At 43.4% G+C, this 19754-nt stretch overlaps 1 protein-coding gene across 3 annotated transcripts in view; it reads right to left on the bottom strand.

Moving 5' to 3' along the window:
- The window catches only part of VMP1 (vacuole membrane protein 1), a 101838-nt gene that overhangs the window by 69967 nt on the left and 12117 nt on the right, over positions 1-19754 (bottom strand). For all 3 annotated transcript variants that reach the window (XM_075013504.1, XM_075013505.1, XM_075013506.1), the window contains 4 exons: positions 18282-18383; positions 15327-15462; positions 12278-12368; positions 9604-9714 (listed from right to left, as the gene is read on the bottom strand). In XM_075013504.1, the coding sequence (XP_074869605.1) occupies positions 9604-9714; positions 12278-12368; positions 15327-15462; positions 18282-18357 (414 nt within the window). In that variant the 5' untranslated portion in view covers positions 18358-18383. The remainder of the gene's footprint in view (positions 1-9603; positions 9715-12277; positions 12369-15326; positions 15463-18281; positions 18384-19754) is intronic.

The raw sequence follows: 19754 nt of genomic DNA, 5'->3' as shown, positions 1-19754 counted from the left end.
TGCATCTCTCTAGTCCAGCACCCTCAAGACCTGATTGGTGCTGAACGAGAGAATTTGCCAGGCCAGGGGAGGTCAAAATTGTCTAGAAGCATTACCAACACTTCCACTACTTACTTGGATCTTTGAAGATATTCAGACGTAAATTGGAGCTCACAGAGCACTGAGAGCCAAGACTAGTGGATGTAAACAAACTTTATGGGACCATGGGAAACCTAGCCACAACCATGGTAAGTGGACATCCAGCCAACCAAAATCATGCCAAACCATGGATGTTGCCAGACAAGGGAGTGCTGGACTAGAGAGGTTCAACCTGCACAAGCAATCAGATTTGAACAGCTACTAACCACAGTCTTTTATGGACAGTAAGCCTCCCCAAAAGTCGAGATTGCTTTAAATTTTACAACCTCCCCTTACTTGCACACCCGCTACCCTGCAATGCTCTGACATGATAATCTACTTCTCTGCGGCTTGCAGGATGAGTATGTAGCTGGACTGAGATCCTCTGAAGGATCCAGACAATAATTGTTTTAACACTTGGAAAATAATCAACTAGGCCAGAGAGCACAAACATCTAGGGTCATTCACAGATTGGATCTAGTGTACACAATTCTACTGAATTATTTGCTGAGCTTGCAGCTTGGTTGTGCATAGTTCTAATATTACTACAAGTGTACGCATCAAAAACAGGACTCTATATTTTTAAAAGATGCACCTGTCTCATATATAAGCTAACAGCTCCTAAAAATTAGTATTTAGTAGCAAACATATTATTGCAAGCAGCACCAAACTCTCATAGGCTGGACATTGTCTAATCACGTAACTGCATTTTTAACAATCTCACCCTGCATTCAAATTTGTTAGGAGCAATTAATTACAAATAATTTAAACACACTATCTGCTGCTCTACTCTCCACTCCCAACAAATCAAGTCACTGGGGCCCAATTTGATTTTTTACATCATTTATAAGTGCTTTCATCAATGAAAAAAATCTTATCTGCTAATAAAGTGCACAAGTAATTTTTTGTTAGATATGGTTTAAGAGAGTATGTTACAAATGGGAGGTGACTATACAGTAACAAAAGGAGCATGTATAATTTTTTTAATCTAGAGAGCTTGTGCATTATTTAAAAATATCTGATATTTTGGACAGCCAAAGGAACCAGTTTTTGAGATCTAATACAGGTGTGAGTTTGAGAACTTCTGAATACACCTTCACATGGACTAATAATTTTATTGCTCTTCTGAAAGACTTCCATTAAACTCTGCAGTTGCACCTTGGAGTCACAAGTTAGACCTTTGTGTTTCCTTTGAGGCAGGGTATAAATTTTCAGGTTGAGGAGATATCAGATACAGAATTGATAATATACTACACATACACTTAATTAACTCAATAATGTCTTAGCAATATGGAGAAAAAAATACCTGAGCATGAAGTGGAGAGATCCTGCATCAGTGTACCAATGTCCAGGTCACCTATACAGAATGCTTATCTTGCAATAGTAAATTATTAACACGTTGGAAGTTAATGACTGGACAGTATGGTAAAGGCAAGCTTAAACCACAATGCTCACACACACAAACTCTAAACTGCAGAACAAAACTCTGATGTGACTCTCAGTATTACTTATAAAAGTCTCCAAAGAAAGACTCAGCTCAATTTTTAAAATATCACTTCTACTGGGCAACCCATTTTTGCTGGTTCCTTGAGTGGTTACATTTCAATTAATTTAAGCACTATCTACATGTGTATGTATGAAGGTAGTCCGTCGTGTCCGACGAGGACATCTTGAGCTTGCACAGGCTCATTGGTTGTGGACTCACATGTGGCTAAGGAGTCCAAGCTTTGAATGGCATGGGCGTTCACAGTGGGGGCAAGGGAACTGTCCAGGCTCTGTTGGTGTGGCTGCATTTAATGTGATACATTTGAGTTCAAAACTTAAGTGTGGTGAACACAGAAACTAGGGACAGCACCATAGGTGCCGGAGCCCAGGCAGATAACTGTATACTACCAGCTGGCTTTGCACCTGATCAAGTCACAAAGCCAAACTGTAAATTGAACAGCTGTATCTATATCAATGCAAAAATAGTTACTGAAACAATATTTCTATATTCTCAATATCTTTCACACTAGAAACTAGGTCAGACTGCATTATGGTACATGCCCACCAGCAGATCATGTCTGTAAACATCTGTTTCATCAGACAATCAGAAGAAAAATATTTCCGTAAACTACAGCAGAAACTTATAGTCAAAGAAAAATGCTGACTGAGAATTTAAGAGTTTAAGGATATTTAATTTGTATTTTTCAACATTTGATGCTGACAGTGTTTTAATGATTAGAAAGCTTTAACTTTTTGCATCTCAGTATTCACTGTCATTAAATAATTAGTTCCACCACCCACCCTCATTTTGTGCAACTGTGAATATTTAAAATATCAACCTTGTCTTTCCAAATTACAAAACTAAAATTTCTGTCAAGCCTACATACATCATAGATTTGATGGCAGAACCAGCACTACGGTGCATAAACATACTTAATGCAACTAAATGACACCATGGTGAAGAACACTCAAGAAGAGAGAAGCTCATGTCCACAGAACAGTCCCGTTTTGTACCTCTTATGTTTGCAAAAGAAACATGACTTACCTCTGTAACGGTTGTTCTTTGAGATGCACTGCTCCTGCCCAGTGCAACATGGGTGCGCACATGCCCCCATGCATGATCCTTGGAAGACTTTTCCCTAGTGGCACCTATGAGGTCAGCTGAAGGGCCCCCTGTAGTAACAATAACCTGCCAACTTACGTCTGGTTCAGCTCCTTCTTGTTAGAAAGTCCAACGGAGGGGAGGCAGGAGGGTCTGGAATGGACAGGAGCAACACATCTTGCAAAACAACAGCTAGAGAGGTAAGTAATTGTCTGTCTGTCTTCAAGTGCTTGCTCCTGTGCATTCCAATATGTGACCTGCCAGCAGTATGAAAGAAAGAGGGGTTGGACCTCATCTGGTCCCAGACTGCAACACTGCCCTGCCGAACACGGTGGTAGCAGCCTACCCCTGCTGGGTGGTGGCAAAATGCATAGTGAAGGTATGGGCCGAGGACCACGTTGTTGCCTTGCACATGTCCTGGACTGAGACCTGAACCAGGTATGCTGATGAATAGGCCTGAGCCTGGATGGAATGTCCTGTGACCTGCGGGCCTATGGAACCTTAGCCAGGTCATAGCACAGCCAGGCAGAGGAGGTGATCCATGAAGAAAAGCTCTGTGATGTAACTGGAAGCCCCCTCATCCATTCTGCCACCGCCATAAAGAACTGCAGAGATTTACGGAAAGCCTTGGGACACTCGAAGTGGAAAGCCAGGGCTCACCTCCCATCCCAGGAACGTGGAGCCTGCTCCCATCAGTAGCATAAGGTTTTGGGGGGAAAAAAAACCACTGGAAGAAAAATGTCAATTAACATGAAAGGCTGACACTACCTTTGGAAGAAAGTCGAGGTGGGGTCAGAGCTGCATCTTGTCTTTAGGGAACACAATACATGGGGATTCTGAGGTAAGAGACTACAACTCCAACACATACCTGGCCATAGTGATAGCAACCAGGAACACCACCTTATATGACAGGAAGGACCGGGGCAGAGGCTAACATTTCCATCCGGCGTGAAAGAACCAAGTTCAAATCCACAGGTGGAACAGGGACCCAAACCTGGGGATAAAGTCTGTCCAGGCCCTTAAGACAGCATCTCACCACAGAGTTCCTAAACTAGGAATGCAGCCTCAGGCTAGGGTAGAAGGCTGAAACAGCAGCTAAATGCACTTTAAGGGACATCACCAGCAGCCCCTGGTGTTTAAGGTATAACAGACAGGGAGAGGCACTGAAGCCATTTTGCCAGCAGCACATGGAGAATCGCTTCCATTTATCAAGATAAGTAGAACAAGTGGCTGCTTTTGGCTACTGAGGAAGACTTTAAGTGAGTTTGAACACTGCAGCTCAAGAGGGATTAGTCACGGAGCTTCCAGGACATGAAACACAGTAACATGAAGATCAAGTGTCAGAAGTGGCCATGATACTGCATGATCAGGTCCAGGTACAAGGGAAGAGGCATCGGCTTGTCCACCTACAGGGACAGAAGCATAGTGAACCAATACTGTCTAGGCCATGCTGGAGCCATTAGTATGACCAAGGCCCTGCACCTGCAGATTTTGAGTACCACCATGGGTAGGAGGGAAAATGGGGGAAACAGGTAACAACCCTGCCCTGTCCACGTTAGTAGGCAAGCATCAGTCAGGGAACCCCTGCTATGCCCATAAAACAAACAGAAGTGAGCACGCTTCCCGACATGCCTGGTCATGAACAGGACCACCCGGGGGATGCCCCAGCAATGCAAAATGGTGAGGGCCACAGCCACTCTGAGGGACCATTTGTGTGATTAAAAGGAAAGACTCAGCTGATATGCACAGCTGTTCTGCACCCTTGGAAGACACGAGGCCTAAGGCAGGATTGTGTAACGAACGCGAAATGAGGAGAGGAAAGAGCATCACTCTGTCTGTTGATGTAGAAGAGCCATCAGCACGTGTTTGCCCCTGAGGTGTTGCAGGCAGACTGCTGGGAGCTACTGAACACTGATGTGCAACAATAGCTCCTTCCTGGACCGCAGGCCTGAAGTATGGAGGTTGAGTAGGTGCACACCCCACCCTGTGTCCAAGGCATCCATGACAAAAGTGACCTTCGGCTGCACAGTGGATAACGGAACTCCCACATAAACAACTTGGGGCTGGAACCACCAACTGAGTGAGGCAAGGGTCCCGGGATGACCTGAACACCAACGCCAGCCATGCCTGAAACGCAGAGGCAAAGACAGGTGCACTGCAGTACATATGTGCAGGTTACCATATACTTGAGTAGTTTTATACAACTGAATGCTGCTGTAATTGAGCAGTGCTGTATGTTCTGGATGAGAGCACCCATGGTGTGGAAGGGGGCCTCAGGGAGGGAGAGGCCGTTGCCTGCATTAAGTCAAGCAGGACCCCTACAAACTCCATCCTTTACACGGACGTGAGGGTGAACTTGGGTGGATTCAGGGTCAGGCCAAGCTTGGAGAAAGTGGCTCTTGCGAAGTCCACATGCCAAAGCACCTGCTCCCTGCAATTAGCCAGTCATCCAGATGGGAATACTTGGGGCTAGTGCCTGTGTAACAACACTGATGCCATCACCATGAATAGCGTGGGGGCTGGGGCCAAGGGGAGCACCCTGAACTGGTAAGATGGTTCACTATGACAAAGTGGAGAAATCAACTGTGGGCCAGGATAACAGAGATATATCAAAGTACACACCCTTGAGATCAAGGGTGGCAAACTAGCCACATTATTCTCAAAATGTACACTCACCCCTTGTTTAACAAGTACTTTACTTAAGAGTACTCACTAAAACAAGGGACACATACCTACCTTTCTTCACTAAACGAGTGAACTTCCCTTGCTTATTGAATCAGCAGCGGGGTCCCTGGCCAGGGGCTGGGAGACCTGCAGTCCCATTGTTGGCTGTGCTCCAGCTGTGGGGTCCCTGGCTGGGGAGCTGGGAGACCCACAGCCCTGCGGCTGGAGCCTTTTCCCTCCCTTCCCTCAGACATGCAGCTCTCTGACAGCCCTTGGGCTGTGGGGGAGTCAGGGAGAAGGCTCTTAGCCTGGTTCCCTCCCCTGCACTGGTGGGAACGTGAAACTAACCATCCATGAGCTGATGAGTTTCCAGGTCCCGCAACCCATGGGGAGGCTAGAACCAGCCTGCCCCTGGTTCCCAGCTCCTGCCGCTCTGGGAGCCAGGAAACTGACCAGCCCTGGTGGTTCCTGGCTTCCCTCCCCTGGCAAGAAAATTTGAGTTATGCAGAGGCTGCAGGAACAGCCCCTGGGTAACTCCAGGGTTTACTTTATTAGTCCTCCACCGCCTGCCCCACAGACCTCACCCTCGGCCAGGTTTTAACCCCACCCCCAGGTCCCAAACTGCCCCCAGCCTTAGACCTCCCCCCGAAGCCCCAAACCGCCCCCAGCCTTACACCCCCCCCAGCAGCCCCACACTGACCCCAGCCTTACACCCCCCCGCCAGCAGCCCCGAACTTCCCCTAGTCTTAGACCGACCCCCCCCCCGGACCCCTAAACAGCCCCAGACTTCGATGCTCCTCCTCCTCCCCCTGCAGCCTCTTCACTGGGGCTGCTAGGTTGGGTGGCTGCCCCAGCCCGCTGGCTCCCAGCAGGTAAGAACTGTTAAAGCCCATTAACTCAAGCATTAAGGTTTCAGCACCTAGGCATAAGGTAATTGCTATCCCCAGTGATAGAGACAGCTGCCATCTCCAGCAGCTCTCACTATTGATAGATATCTGCCTGAGGTAGCAGTGCTAAGAAACTGCAAATGGCTTCTTTAATAGTCACAGGCAGCTGGGAACTGCCCAGCTGGTGACCTTTAACAAATCTAATGGGCCCCGACCCATAGCTTGGGAATCCCTGCTCTACATACATATACCACTTCCTACTACTTCTGGTGCCAAACTATTCAAATACATCAGAAAAGCACTCAAACTCAACCGGTTAATGTCAAGTTACAAGCACTTGGAACGAACTGAAGGCTTTTACATGTATTTTAATGGGAATTCAGTGTCGCTCTTATGAGTTTTCGCCTACAAGCAGAAATTTGGGAACCAACTGTGCTCGTATAGCGAGGGATGAGTATATTTCTTGTTCAATCCAACTAGTCACACTCAACTGATCAAATACCTGCATGTGGCTAGCATGTTGGGGACCTCGGTACTGGGGTCTTGTCTACATTGTCATGAAAGATTACCACGGCTGTGACTGAAGGAATGGCATTGATTTAGTGGATCTGGATAAGAAGCAATAAGCTGATGGCAGAGTGCTCGCTTACCAAGTACAATACTCTACATCTGTGACATGCAGAAGGTAAAGACACGAGACAGAATCTCTTGCTGACATAGCACAGCATAGACAGTGCATGAGGCCAAAATAAGGTCCCTCACTCAGGAGTGTGACTTTTTTCACATTCCTGAGCAACATACCTTACATCAACTGAAGCAGGAGTGTAGACCAGTTGCAGGACAACTAGTGGCATTCCCTCAATATACATGGGGAATTATTTCTCTGCTCAATTTATCCAAAAAGAGTATATAAACAGCACAGACTTTTTCTTGTATAATTGGACTTAACGGTATTAAAACACCTACTGAATTGTAACACACTTCTAGTTATTCAGAGCACTCTATTTTATCTGTTCTTTTACATGGAGAGAACAGTATTTAGACCAGTGGTGTCCAAAAGAAATGCAATAGATTGCCACAGACCCTGCCATGCCAGGTGCCTCCCCCTCCTCATGCCAGGCACCTCAAGCATCTGAGTTAGCTTAGGCAGGCAGCCGATGTACCCTTGAAGGCAGCTTTATTGGCAGAAGGATCTTACAATTCCCACAAGTACCTGCACCAAACCAGCACTAATTCAAGCCCCCCTTTCTACGGGATGCTGTCTTAAATTACATTAGGACAGCTGATCATTAATTCATGCTGCAGCCAATCATGACACCGTTAAGCCAGGTTAATGACAAGACAAATACTAAGTGAACCAAACATCTGTCCCTGAACCTTGTGGGAGCGCTCTTCAGTGATGCTGCATCTCCAACTTTTCTTTCTAGTCCCTATGAATTTTCCACTATGTTACAACAAGTTGACGAACTGCCCCTCTCAGATTTCAGGTATGTTTAGCTGTTATGTGACTTTTCACACTTCGCAGAACTAGCAATATATATAGACTAGGATTAATCCTCTGATGCACTGTGGGACAAAATGTCCACAACATCCCGTTTTGCAGCAGTCCTATTCAGTTATGGTTTTACTATTATACTGTCAGCAGAAAGTCTAGGCAGGAATCCCAAGAGCTTTGCCATTTTCCGTGCACTCTCTTCTGCTGTCAACCACCGTCTGTGCATGTAACCCTATGCTTTAAACTTCCCCCTGCAAACAACCATAGTATCATAGAACACTAGGAGTGGAAGGGACCTCGAGAGGCCATCGAGTCCAGCCCCCTGCCCCAATGGCAGGACCAAGTACTATCTAAACCATCCCTGATAGACATCTATCTAACCTGTTCTTAAATATCTCCAGTGATGGAGATTCCACAACCTCCCTTGGCAATTTATTCCACTGTTTGACCGCCCTGACAGTTAGGAACTTTTTCCTAATATCCAACCTACACCTCCCTTGCTGCAGTTTAAGTCCATTGCCTCTTGTTCTATCCTCAGAGGCCAAGAAGAACAAGTTTTCTCCTTCCTCCTTATGACTCCCTTTTAGATACCTGAAAACCGCTATCACGTCTCCCCTCAATCTTCTCTTTTCCAAACTAAACAAGCCCATGCATTGTGCATTGGTTTTTAAGTGTGGGGTGGACAAATACCCTGCACTTGATAATAAAAACAGAACCTCTTTTTTATTTACACTTGCGTATACATTCTCCTTTAGCAAGTTCTCCATCCTACAGAGGAGAAAAGTAAAGTAAACCAAAGCCAGAATGTATTAAAACATTCAATGTAACTCAAATTTACAAGTAAACATTCTTCACAATCTCTTTTCACTTTAAGTCAGAGTGGAGATGATAGTTACATCTCCCCCATTCTGGAGGCAAAAACGTTAGGAAAGCAGCTAGGCTGCATACATATCCCTAGTGCTCAGGGAAAGACATCCTCCACAGCTGTCGTTCAGTCTGCGTGACAATGCTCTACTGCATTGAAAACAAGAGCTCACTTGTTTCCTAAATGCTTTGTGTGTGATTGTTCATGGTTAAAGCAGTCCTAAAATTAAACCAGTAACTATTTCAATTACAACCCAAATTGGTTGCACAATGTGTTTTTAATTATTTTTTGCAGTCAAAGTCTTTTTTAAAACCCATGACCATTGTTTTTGAAAGCAAACAACTAAAACCGAAACAAATCCAATTTTCCTAAACTTTCAAGCTAGTGCAGTAGAGACAAAACACTACAATGTAGTTTTCTTCAGAGGGATTTAAAGGTTAATTTAGTGTGGTCTCTATACATGTTTTCCCTATACCTTGTTATTATTTATGCATCAGAATTACTGTGAACTGAGCCACAAGAATAATTTGCTGCATGTTTCAAAAGTTTCAGCTGTGAAAATTAATATTTTGATCTACAAAAAACAAACAAACAAAAAAAAAAAACCAACACCCACAGTCCAGGCCCACTTTCTGTCTGTCATACTATAAAAGCTCCTCGCTTATTTAAGTGAATGAATTAGAGAGCATTGAAAATTAGCATTAGAAATTACGAGCCTAACTCTGCAAGGTAAAGGACATCTACAACTGCAGGATTTTGTCAAGAGTTCAGTATGATACACAGCATACAGAAAACAGAAAGTGGTCACAGAACACCATCTAGCAAAGATGACATCACACAGACTCAACAGCATGGATGAATCTTTCTGAAGTTCAGAAGTAGGTATCACCTAACGCTGACATAGCACTTTTCATCCACAGATCTCAAAGCAAAATGCTTTCTAAAACAAAATCATGTGACTGTAAAAATATAATTGTAGGTTTCTTACCAAATAGAGTAGAAAAGTATGAAGCCCTGTTCCAAGTCCAACAGAGGACAGAATGCCCAAGCCTACCCAGTAGGCACACCATAAGAATTTTTTCTCCATATACTGCACATACTGAAAAACAAGGAAAAAAAAAATCACAAAAGAAAATGAGAACGAGTGAATTCTCATGGAGGAGGAAAGAAAAGTTCTTGGCTCCTGCTAAGTGCTTAATATAATTTATCCATTTTAAAATGAGCAAAGTGGAATTCTAGACAGTTCTTAAAAACAGACTGATCTATATAGAGGTACTGCTGCTAGGGTTAAAAAATGTTAGATATAAACAGCCATGATCCAAAAAAGGCTACTGAGTGCACTCAATGGTATAATGGTAATTCAGTTCCAGCCACCATTAATGTTTGCATGATAAAGCAGACGACCTGATAAAGCACCCTATGGAAGGTTATGGGATGGTTAAACAGAATCTACAGATCAGGTATAGAATTAGTGTAGATTTCTGCACAATGCTCTGCCAAACAACTTCATCCCAAATCTGTCAGAGCCACCTAGTGGCGAAATGGAAATTCAGTTGATCTCTAAAGCAGAGGTCAGGAAGGGAACCTTTTTCCCCCCCACCAGTGACCACTGACCCCCATAAAAAAATCAGTCTCAGACCACAGGTGTAAGGGGATGGAGGAAGCTTGGGGCTTTCCCTAGTCTTTGGGATCAGGATTGCCAACTCTCCCAGTCAGATGCCACTACAATCTTCAGGCTCTGGGAGGGGGCTCAGGACTGTGGCAGAGGGTAAGAATGCAGGCTCTGGGAAGGAATTAGGGTATGGAAGGGACTTAGGGCTGAGTCCGGACTTGGGGTGCAGGAGGTGGGCAGGTGCTTCCTCACACAGCTCTCACCTGCAGATGCTGCCCACACAGCTTCTATGGTTCGTGGCTAATAGGAGCTGTGGGGGTGGTGCCTATAGCCGAGGATATCATGAACATTATTATGGCTCACTAAGAGCTGGCCCTCATAGCTCCAGCCTTGCATGAGGGCGCCCTAGTTACAGGCTGAGAGAGACTGTTTTTTTTGTGCATATCAGTTTTTGTGAGGTAGATATTTATCCACTGGAAAGTGTACTGAGCTGCTAACTCATTTCAGAGGCCAAACAGACTTACAGCTATGACAATCACGATCCATGTAGTATGACTGTGTGTTTCTGTATCTTCTTAACAAAAGCATTAATAAGAGTACACTTGGAAGGGGAAGTCCTAAGGGGTTATTCTACTAGCCTCTGGATTTAAATATGGTACGTCTGTGTTAAATATAGAACAGTAAGTGTAGGAATTCTGCAACATTACAGAATCTTGATTTTCTAGGTCAAGGATAAGAACAAGATGAGTCACATGAAAGGACAGCAGACAACAAGGACTAGAGGCCATTTTTTTTATACTGAATGCTAGCCAATGAAAGGGACTGACACCAATCAGAAAATGAATCTCCCGAGGTTGGGAGTCAAAAGCCAGTTGAAGTGCAAAGGGTGATCTGTTTAGCCCTGCCAAACATTTCTACAGCAACAATGAGGTTCTCGCTATGCCTGTAAAAGTACCTAAAGGCAATTAGCTTAACAGCGTGGCAGAATGAAATGTACTTTAACACTTCACTGTTAACACTGTTCAAGATTCTTCCCCATGTGCATGACTCATTGGGTTCACCTAGTCTTAGGTCTCACAGAATTATACCAAAAAGCTATTGTACCAGATTACTATAAGATCTGGCATGGGAATTGGGATACTTCTGGCACTTGCAACACATTGCAGCAAGTACCACAGGTGGGCAAGCCAGATCTCTGACTGGAAAAGTGCATGGAGGTGAAATTTAGGCAAGATTTTAGAATCTGTAAGGGCTGCATGGAAGAGATTCAGAGCAAAAAGAAGGGACAGCTAGCAGATGGCTTCCAGTGAGCTAGCTTCTTTGCAGGGATGGGCTGACAGGGCTGCCACCCACAAGACAAGATCAGAGACTGTGGGGGGGGGTGTTCCTTCCTCCCTGCTGTACACATATTTTCATCAGTGGGGGGGGGAAAAAAAAAAAAAATCAATCTTCATATCTCCTGAGAGACAGAAATAAAAGCCATTTTAAAAATGGAGGGAGACAGCATAAGCAGTAAGCTAGGATTCAAACTAAGTGCTCTTGGTTTCTCCCCCTTGCTCGGTCCATTAAATCATTCTATGTTCAGAGAAAAAAAAAAAACTAGATGGTTTGGGAAGTCCTCTGTGCAGAGGAAGAAACAATTTACCTGTGAGCCCTGACATTTTGGTAGACTGTGGTCATGTTTAGCTTTTGTTTACCTGACAGCATGGTCTGGGGCTGATCACTCTGAAAAGCAGATGTGGAGTGGCACTACAGCTTTGCAGAGAATTACTTATTGAGAGATGGATGACAGGTAGAATACATGTGGCTACAGAGGCATGTATTTAATAATCTGATACTTTAGAAATAGGGAAGACCTATGATTCATTGACCACATGGCAGAAGGGAGCACACTACAAAGGGAATTAACAACTGAATAAAATGAACACTCAGGGGAATGCACTACCATTCCTGTACGATACTACTCAATCCCCTCAGTGAATGTTTTGATAAGGTAAGGACAGAAAGTTCCCAGCACACAAAAAAAAATAAACTTGGATAAACTGCATACCTGTTGATGTGTTCCTTCTATATAATACGCAGATGTAAGCACTGCAAGCAGCAGCAAAAAAGACAGCACGATACTTCGACGATGCCACAATCTTAAAAGACAAATTGCAATTAGGTCATTTATATTTTTGCAAGCATTGCAAAGTCACTTCTGTGTCACTGAAGAACACATTTGTTGGGGTTCATAAAAAAAAATGTAGCCTGACAAATTTGTAATTTTAAGATACAGGTAAAAGCTCTCATAAAATAACTCAAGAGTCTTGATTCTTTAATGGGACTCTCATTTCATGTGAAACTGGAATAAAAGGGTTCTACTACACACACTGAAAAAATTTTTCATCCAATAAACTCCATGTTCTACAAGTATTAAGCCTTGACACCCAAGATAAGTGGTAGTGCCATATTATTAACTTTACTGAGAGGTAGAGCAAAGTTCAAAGCAGTTAAGTAAGTTACCCAGGGTCACAGTAAGTCGGTGAGAAAACTGGGAACAAGAAGCTAAAACTCCTAGCACATGCTTTGACCAGTAGGCCAAAGTGGATTTATGAAGGGTCGTTTTATAACTATTTGGGTTCTCTCTTAATCTGAGAAAAACAAACCTTGAAAAGGTCTCTTATTGCAGGTTAGAAAAATGTAATGTGAAAACCATCCAGTTAATTAGCAAGTATAAGGAAACTAACAGTGGGAAGGAGGAAGTGGTGAAATATTTCTTAATGTAATCTGAGATTCAGCCAAACTGGCTCTTGTGTCTGTCTAGCTTTACAAGGCTGCAATAAGACTGTTTCTCACATTCCGCTGTACACATCTGGCTAAAGAGATATCATTTATTTTATCCTTTTCTTGTCAATCTTACAAAGTTACAATCTCACTTAATGCCATTTTACAGCACATTCGGATTTCTCTTTCACCATGTTTTTAAAATGACACTATCAACGGAACTGAGTAAATTTTAAAACAGATAAAGTTTCAGCTACCACTCTGGTCCCCTGCCAATTTTTGTGGTTTTTTTTTTCCATCCACACCTGCCTTTATATGGCATTTTTCCCTCCCTCTGCCACAATGTGTGAGCCTCCCACAATTAACTGGGGGGAACCTCCACACAGGGAAAACACTGAAATTTACTTAACACCAAGCACTCAAATACATAATAAAACAAAGTGAAAATTCACTAATCTCTTTCAGTTGTAGAAATAACGACGTTACTTATAACACTAGGTTAAGAATTCACATAAAAGTGCAATTCTTAGATTGACAGTCACTTTTTAAAGCATCATTTAACAGTATATTATAACCCAGCATAGGACAATCTGAATTTGTGTCTGTTAATAGATGATAGTAAAAATCAGGAAAGTTATTTTCTATGAATTCTGCATAATGTCAGCCTCCAAAATATTGCTGTGTTACAATATAAGATGGGAGACAGATGCACACAAGTTTAATACATAGAACACCTGTTAACAGTCAAACTGGACAAAGTATCAACCTAAATGTTATCTTCCAGAGTGTACTTGAGAGAATTTTAAATAAGCAGCTGTCACAAATGCATAACACGTGACACAGAAAAACAGTTCTCAAAAGGAACAATCCAAAGAAAACCGAAAGAAAGCAGGACATGCAAAAGGATGCACTTTAGGACTATGCTATAAAAGAAACTATTTCTTCAGATGTGTCATTTCAGAAACTCAGCTTTTAAGTTACTCATTCCTCTGAATGGGCCCCTATTTATGTGCACTCTGCTTCTGGCCTGGAATGTGAGTGAACGCAGCTTATCATCACCAATCTCAACCGACTAAAGGATTTGTCTGCACAGACACTTGGTGCATAGCAAGTCAAGACATGACTATGCTTGAGAGCCTGTTGTACAGTAAGTGGCCACATGGGCCCTGCAGCTGTGCACTAGAAGTTCAGAGTGTGCATCCATGTACATAGCAGGCTGGTGCAGGGTAAATTCACACCAAAGCTTGCTGTGCACCAAGTCTCCATATGGACAAGCCCTCAGTAAGGGACATTCTAACAGTGGCATTATTGATATTTCCCATGACCACCTCACAGCATACCTACTGAGTTGGAAAATAATCCCGGGTTCATTTCTGAACACAAGTCTATTAATTACCCGCATGCTAGGATGGCTTGTTATAATAGTTTTCTCCCTTGAGAACTTTATTCATAGTCATCCTTCTCTAATACAAACATTTTCATATTTAACACACAAAGGCTTGGTCTACAGAAGACCTTACAGTCAACTGCACATATGCAATTCTAGCTATGGCAAACTCAACTGTAATGTCTGTCTCCACTGAGGCAGGTTGATAACGAGTGTTTCTGCCATCAACTCTCTTACTCCTCATGAAATCAGGAGTACATGGGATTGACTGTGGACCCCAGAGATATCTCCCATTAAGTGTAAACATACTCTAAGAAACTTCACTATATATTCCCCCATTAGGAAGGGAGGTTAGACAGGCTGGGGGTAAGATCCTACTCATGGCAAGAGATAAGTCAATGTACCATTTGAAAGTAATGGTTTAGAAACAACTCTACTATAGAGTCTTTTCTGTGGAAAGGAGCATGCAGGTTAGAAGCAAAGTCCTCTCTAGAGTCTCAGCAGCAGCAGTACAATTGCCATGTAATCTTGAACTTTGCCCTGATATGAAGTTACTAATATCCCTTAATGAGTTTCAAAGGCAGATGTTCATAAAATCTGAGCTCGGTTCTAGATGTAATCCTTAATTCAATAGTTCATGTCATCAGGGCTCCTAAGCATATCTTATCAATGCTAAGAGGGATAGTCAAACTATTCAGAAATAAAGACTCTGCTTCTTTTATCTATCCAGGTAATTTGGAGTTTGATACCAACATAATTTACACACAAGTTTTGGTGAGCAGCTGGGAATATGATTTGTTTAAAAAAAAACAAAAAACCTAACTCTCTTTGAAACAGATTTATAAACATGAATCATCACAGAATTTGAGATGCCACAGTGAGCTATTGAATCAAAGCATGGGTTCCCCTGCAGAGTTTAGGGGTGGAAATGAAAGATGATCTTTACTTTATGGTCCATTCCTTCAAGTTTATAAGGGTTTCCAGGAAAAAATACTGCAAGGTAATGAGTGGTTGTCTCCAGAGCACAATATTTTGCCTCTCTTCTCGGTCCCTTCGCATCCGTTCGCTCAGCAAAGAAGGGTCTGGAAATGAAGACGGATGGAAGAATAAATACACTGACAAGCTGACAGTTCACATCCCACCACAACCAAAAGTTCCACAATATTAAGTTCCCTGGGAAATTAACACGCGTGCTCACAGCAGTCATCTCCTCCACCTCCCCCACCCTTGCACAGGTTGAGCCTCTCTGGTTCAGGATCCTGGGGACCTGACTAATGCTGACGGAGAGAATTTGCCAGATGATGGGAAGTCAATATTGTCTAGCAGCATTACCAACACTTTCACTGCTTACTGGGTGCTTAGAAGACATTTAAGGGTAAATTAAAGCTAAATATAAAGCACAAAACACTGATTAAATATAAAGCACAAAACACTGAGAGCCAGGACTCATGGCTGGAAAAAAACGTTATGGGACCACAGGAAACTTGACCATGCCCACGATAAGTCCAGCTAACTAAAATCATACTAGATTACAGAGTTTGCGAGATGAGTGTTCTGGATCAGAGAGGTTCAACCTTTAGACAGTTCCATGGAAATATTTAAACAAGGAATGTGTCAAGCTGGGCTGCAAGGATCTTAGGGTTTGTAAATCTTTGTGCAAGAGACTAGACCACTTGTCTCCATAACCAGTTATGATCAGCCAATACCTTCAGCATTACAGAAGCCAACTTGTGTCTTGAACTTTTTAATTTAGTCCCCTTCCATGACTATATCTGGACTTTTCCAATCAAAGTGGATTGAACTGCATGTGCACACTTTTGTCTGCTGGTCACTGTGTAAGTACAGAAGAACATGTTTCACTGGGTACTGAACCTCAGGCCATGTTTAAATGGTTACTTACAAAGGCTCATCCCCTCTATCACACAAAGTAAATCCACTGGGGTGGGGTGGGGGGAACAAAAATAGGTCTCATCTAGAAAGCACTTTTTTGTTCAAACTGCTGTCCTGAGCCAACTAAGACATTATAAATGTGAAGAGGTTTCATTGCAATAATTCAGTTATAAGACTAAACCCTGAACATGGTTTAACAATCCCTGATGTTACACATTAAAAGTGAGAGAACAAGAATGGAAGGATTTTTATGGGCATTATTTAGTGTAGTTATCGAGACTACCATAAACACTAATAAAAACTAACTACAGTACTTTGGATCAGGAGGATTTGTCCAAGACAGTGTAAATCAAGGATTTTGCCAGGTTTGTGAGAAGAGCATGGGTGCACCAATGTAAGCAGATGAATTATGAAGCAAACCAAGATATAGATCTGTTACCCTCATATTCCAACTAACAACGACTTTTCTACTATTTTGTACATCTAATAAAGTCAAATATTTCTATAGTGCTTTACAGGCTGAGAACGTTTAACACACTCTAACAGGTAAATCTCACACTCCTGCAAGACAGATGTGGCCGTGGTCTGCCCTATGCATGGCATAAACAGAACTAGAATCCAAGTTCAGTTCATTGCTAGTCCTGAATTTTATGCGCTGGTCTATGTTCCCTTGTAAGACAGCCTCTGATACTTCACAAATGAACGGCATATTGGATGAGCCACTGGTTCTATCTCATCCAGTATCTTGTATTTGACAGTAGCCAGTTTCAGATGATTTAGAGGGGCGTGCAAGAAACGCTGTAGAAGGCAGATTTGGAATAACTTGCCTTCCAGGGAAGCCTCTTTCCAACTGCTATTAGTTAAAGGCTTGTTTAAGCTGCTGAAGCAAGGACTTCTGTCTCTCTTCTGAAACACGAGTATAAAGAGTCTACACAGTTTTGTTGTCTATAAAGACATCCAACCCCTCTTTTACAAGTAGTATATTGTTGGTTTCAGAATCTGTTCCATTCTCTGCCATTCCACAGACCGTCTTTAATGAAGATGCTACAAGACTATGAGCAAATACCAACAAAAGGAACAAGGGACTGAAAAAGACCATACGCTTTGCAATAGAAAATAGCATGAGGAGGCATAGGATAATTAAAAAGCAATAAATGAGTGGATCTGAAGAAATTTGGCAAAGACACCACCAAAAACAAATGGTATAACAGCAGGAGATTATTCTGTTCAAGAACATGAGAAAGAAGGGAAGCAAAGCACTGGAATGTACCCACTGGTTTCAGAATAGTGAAGACCAGAGTATACATTTAAGGTTACCCGTTACTAAAGACAAAGCAGATAAGAAAAAGAAACAGAATGCTGAAATGTATATGATATGAACTGGCACATACAAACCATATGAAGCTGACAGGAAACAAGATAAGATTGTGATAATTTTTCTCAAATACAGCACAAAGCAGCCAACACTATCGTTTCATAAGATTCCATAATCTAATATGTTAGTTCAAAGAAAAGGCCGTTGGACAAAAAATCTGCAAAGAATGACCAAGAGAAGTTACTTGTTTTGTTGGTAATTCACCCTGAGCAAATGGCAAGCTATTGTTTATCGATGGACAAATTCAGAAATTCAAAATGTGAGTTTCTCCCAAAGCAGGGCAGATTTTTCATTAGCCAAGTACAATCTCTGTAGTACCAAAAGGCTGGCTTGCTTGGAGTGCTCTCTAAATCCAAATACCCACTAAAAGGTTTTGGGGGTTTTCTGTTTTTTGTTTTGTTTTTTTAAATTAGCACCTGACACTGCAGCTCTTAAGCCTAAATTTATTTAAGTCAATAGGATTAATGCACATTAAGCCTACAGAAAAGATTTAGGCCACACCTTTTTACATCACTAACCCCTCAGCTCTACCTGGGCCTGTTTCCCAACCCATACATTCCCCGAGATTTCTTTTTGAGGGAAATTGCAGGTACCTGATTGACCAGTCTGCAAGAGGAATAGCCATTTTCAGCTTACCTGTGAAGCTCCCATTGTGCTGTTCTTTGACCATTCCTATGCGTCTCTGGTCGCAATCTGTTCCATTCTCTGCCATTTCATAGATCAGTCACTTATGAAGCTCTACAAGAAGAAAAAAAACCAAAACCGTAAGTATAATGTTTACCTATAACAGACAAGATCCCACTAAATACTTATTCTGAGGATGAAGAGGCGAGATCCTGCATCCATGTGCCAATGTCCAAGCCACCCATAGCCACACTGATTTATCTTCCAATAGTATTACACAGGGGCGTCCAACCTTTTCCCCCCGCCCCCCATCGAGGGCCACTTGGCAATTTTTTACATGCTGAACATAAAATAGCTCCAAACCACCCCACCACCCAGCTTAACCCCCCTTGCAGCCCCAAACTGCCCCCCTCAGCTTAACCCACCATAGCTGTGTCTACACGTGCACGCTACTTCGAAGTAGCGGCACTAACTTCGAAATAGCGCCCGTCACGGCTACACGCGTTGGGCACTATTTCGAAGTTAACTTCGACGTTAGGCGGCGAGACGTCGAAGTCGCTAACCTCATGAGGGGATCGGAATAGCGCCCTACTTCGACGTTCAATGTCGAAGTAGGGACCGTGTAGACGATCCGTGTCCCGCAACGTCGAAATTGCCGGGTCCTCCATGGCGGCCATCAGCTGGGGGGTTGAGAGATGCTCTCTCTCCAGCCCCTGCGGGGCTCTATGGTCACCGTGGGCAGCAGCCCTTAGCCCAGGGCTTCTGGCTGCCGCTGCGGCAGCTGGGGATCCATGCTGCAGGCACAGGGTCTGCAACCAGTTGTCGGCTCTGTGTATCTTGTGTTGTTTAGTGCAACTGTGTCTGGAAGGGGCCCTTTAAGGGAGCGGCTTGCTGTTGAGTCCGCCCTGTGACCCTGTCTGCAGCTGTGCCTGGCACCCTTATTTTGATGTGTGCTACTTTGGCGTGTAGATGTACCCTCGCAGCGCCTATTTCGATGTGGTGCCGCGCAACGTCAAAGTTGAACATCGACGTTGCCAGCCCTGGAGGACGTGTAGACGTTATTCATCGAAATAGCCTATTTCGATGTTGCTACATCGAAATAAGCTATTTCGATGTTGGCTTCACGTGTAGACGTAGCCCATAGCTACAAACCTGCCCCCATAACCCCAGGCTTAACCCATCATAGCCCCACCCCCCACCCCCACTACCTCCAGGCTTAAACATCTCACAGCCCCAAACCACCCCTCCACCCTGAAGCTTAACCCCTCGTAGCCCCAAGCCCAGGATTAATTTCTCTTACAGAGGAGCTCTGGGTACTGTACCTCCTCCCCCGCACCTTCGCAGGGCCAACATCTCCTCCTCTGCATCACTATGAGGCTCCCCCCAACCCTCTGACTCCCACCCCTACCTGAAGCACATGTGGCTCCCTGCTCTGCCACGCTGAAATAATGGGACTCAGTTTAACTGGTTTAATAGCTGCATCCC

This window comes from Carettochelys insculpta, chromosome 19 (assembly GCF_033958435.1).
Source record: "Carettochelys insculpta isolate YL-2023 chromosome 19, ASM3395843v1, whole genome shotgun sequence".
Lineage (NCBI taxonomy): Eukaryota > Metazoa > Chordata > Testudines > Carettochelyidae > Carettochelys > Carettochelys insculpta.
Note: the sequence above shows the minus strand (reverse complement) of the source record. Positions and strands in the feature narration are given on the sequence as shown.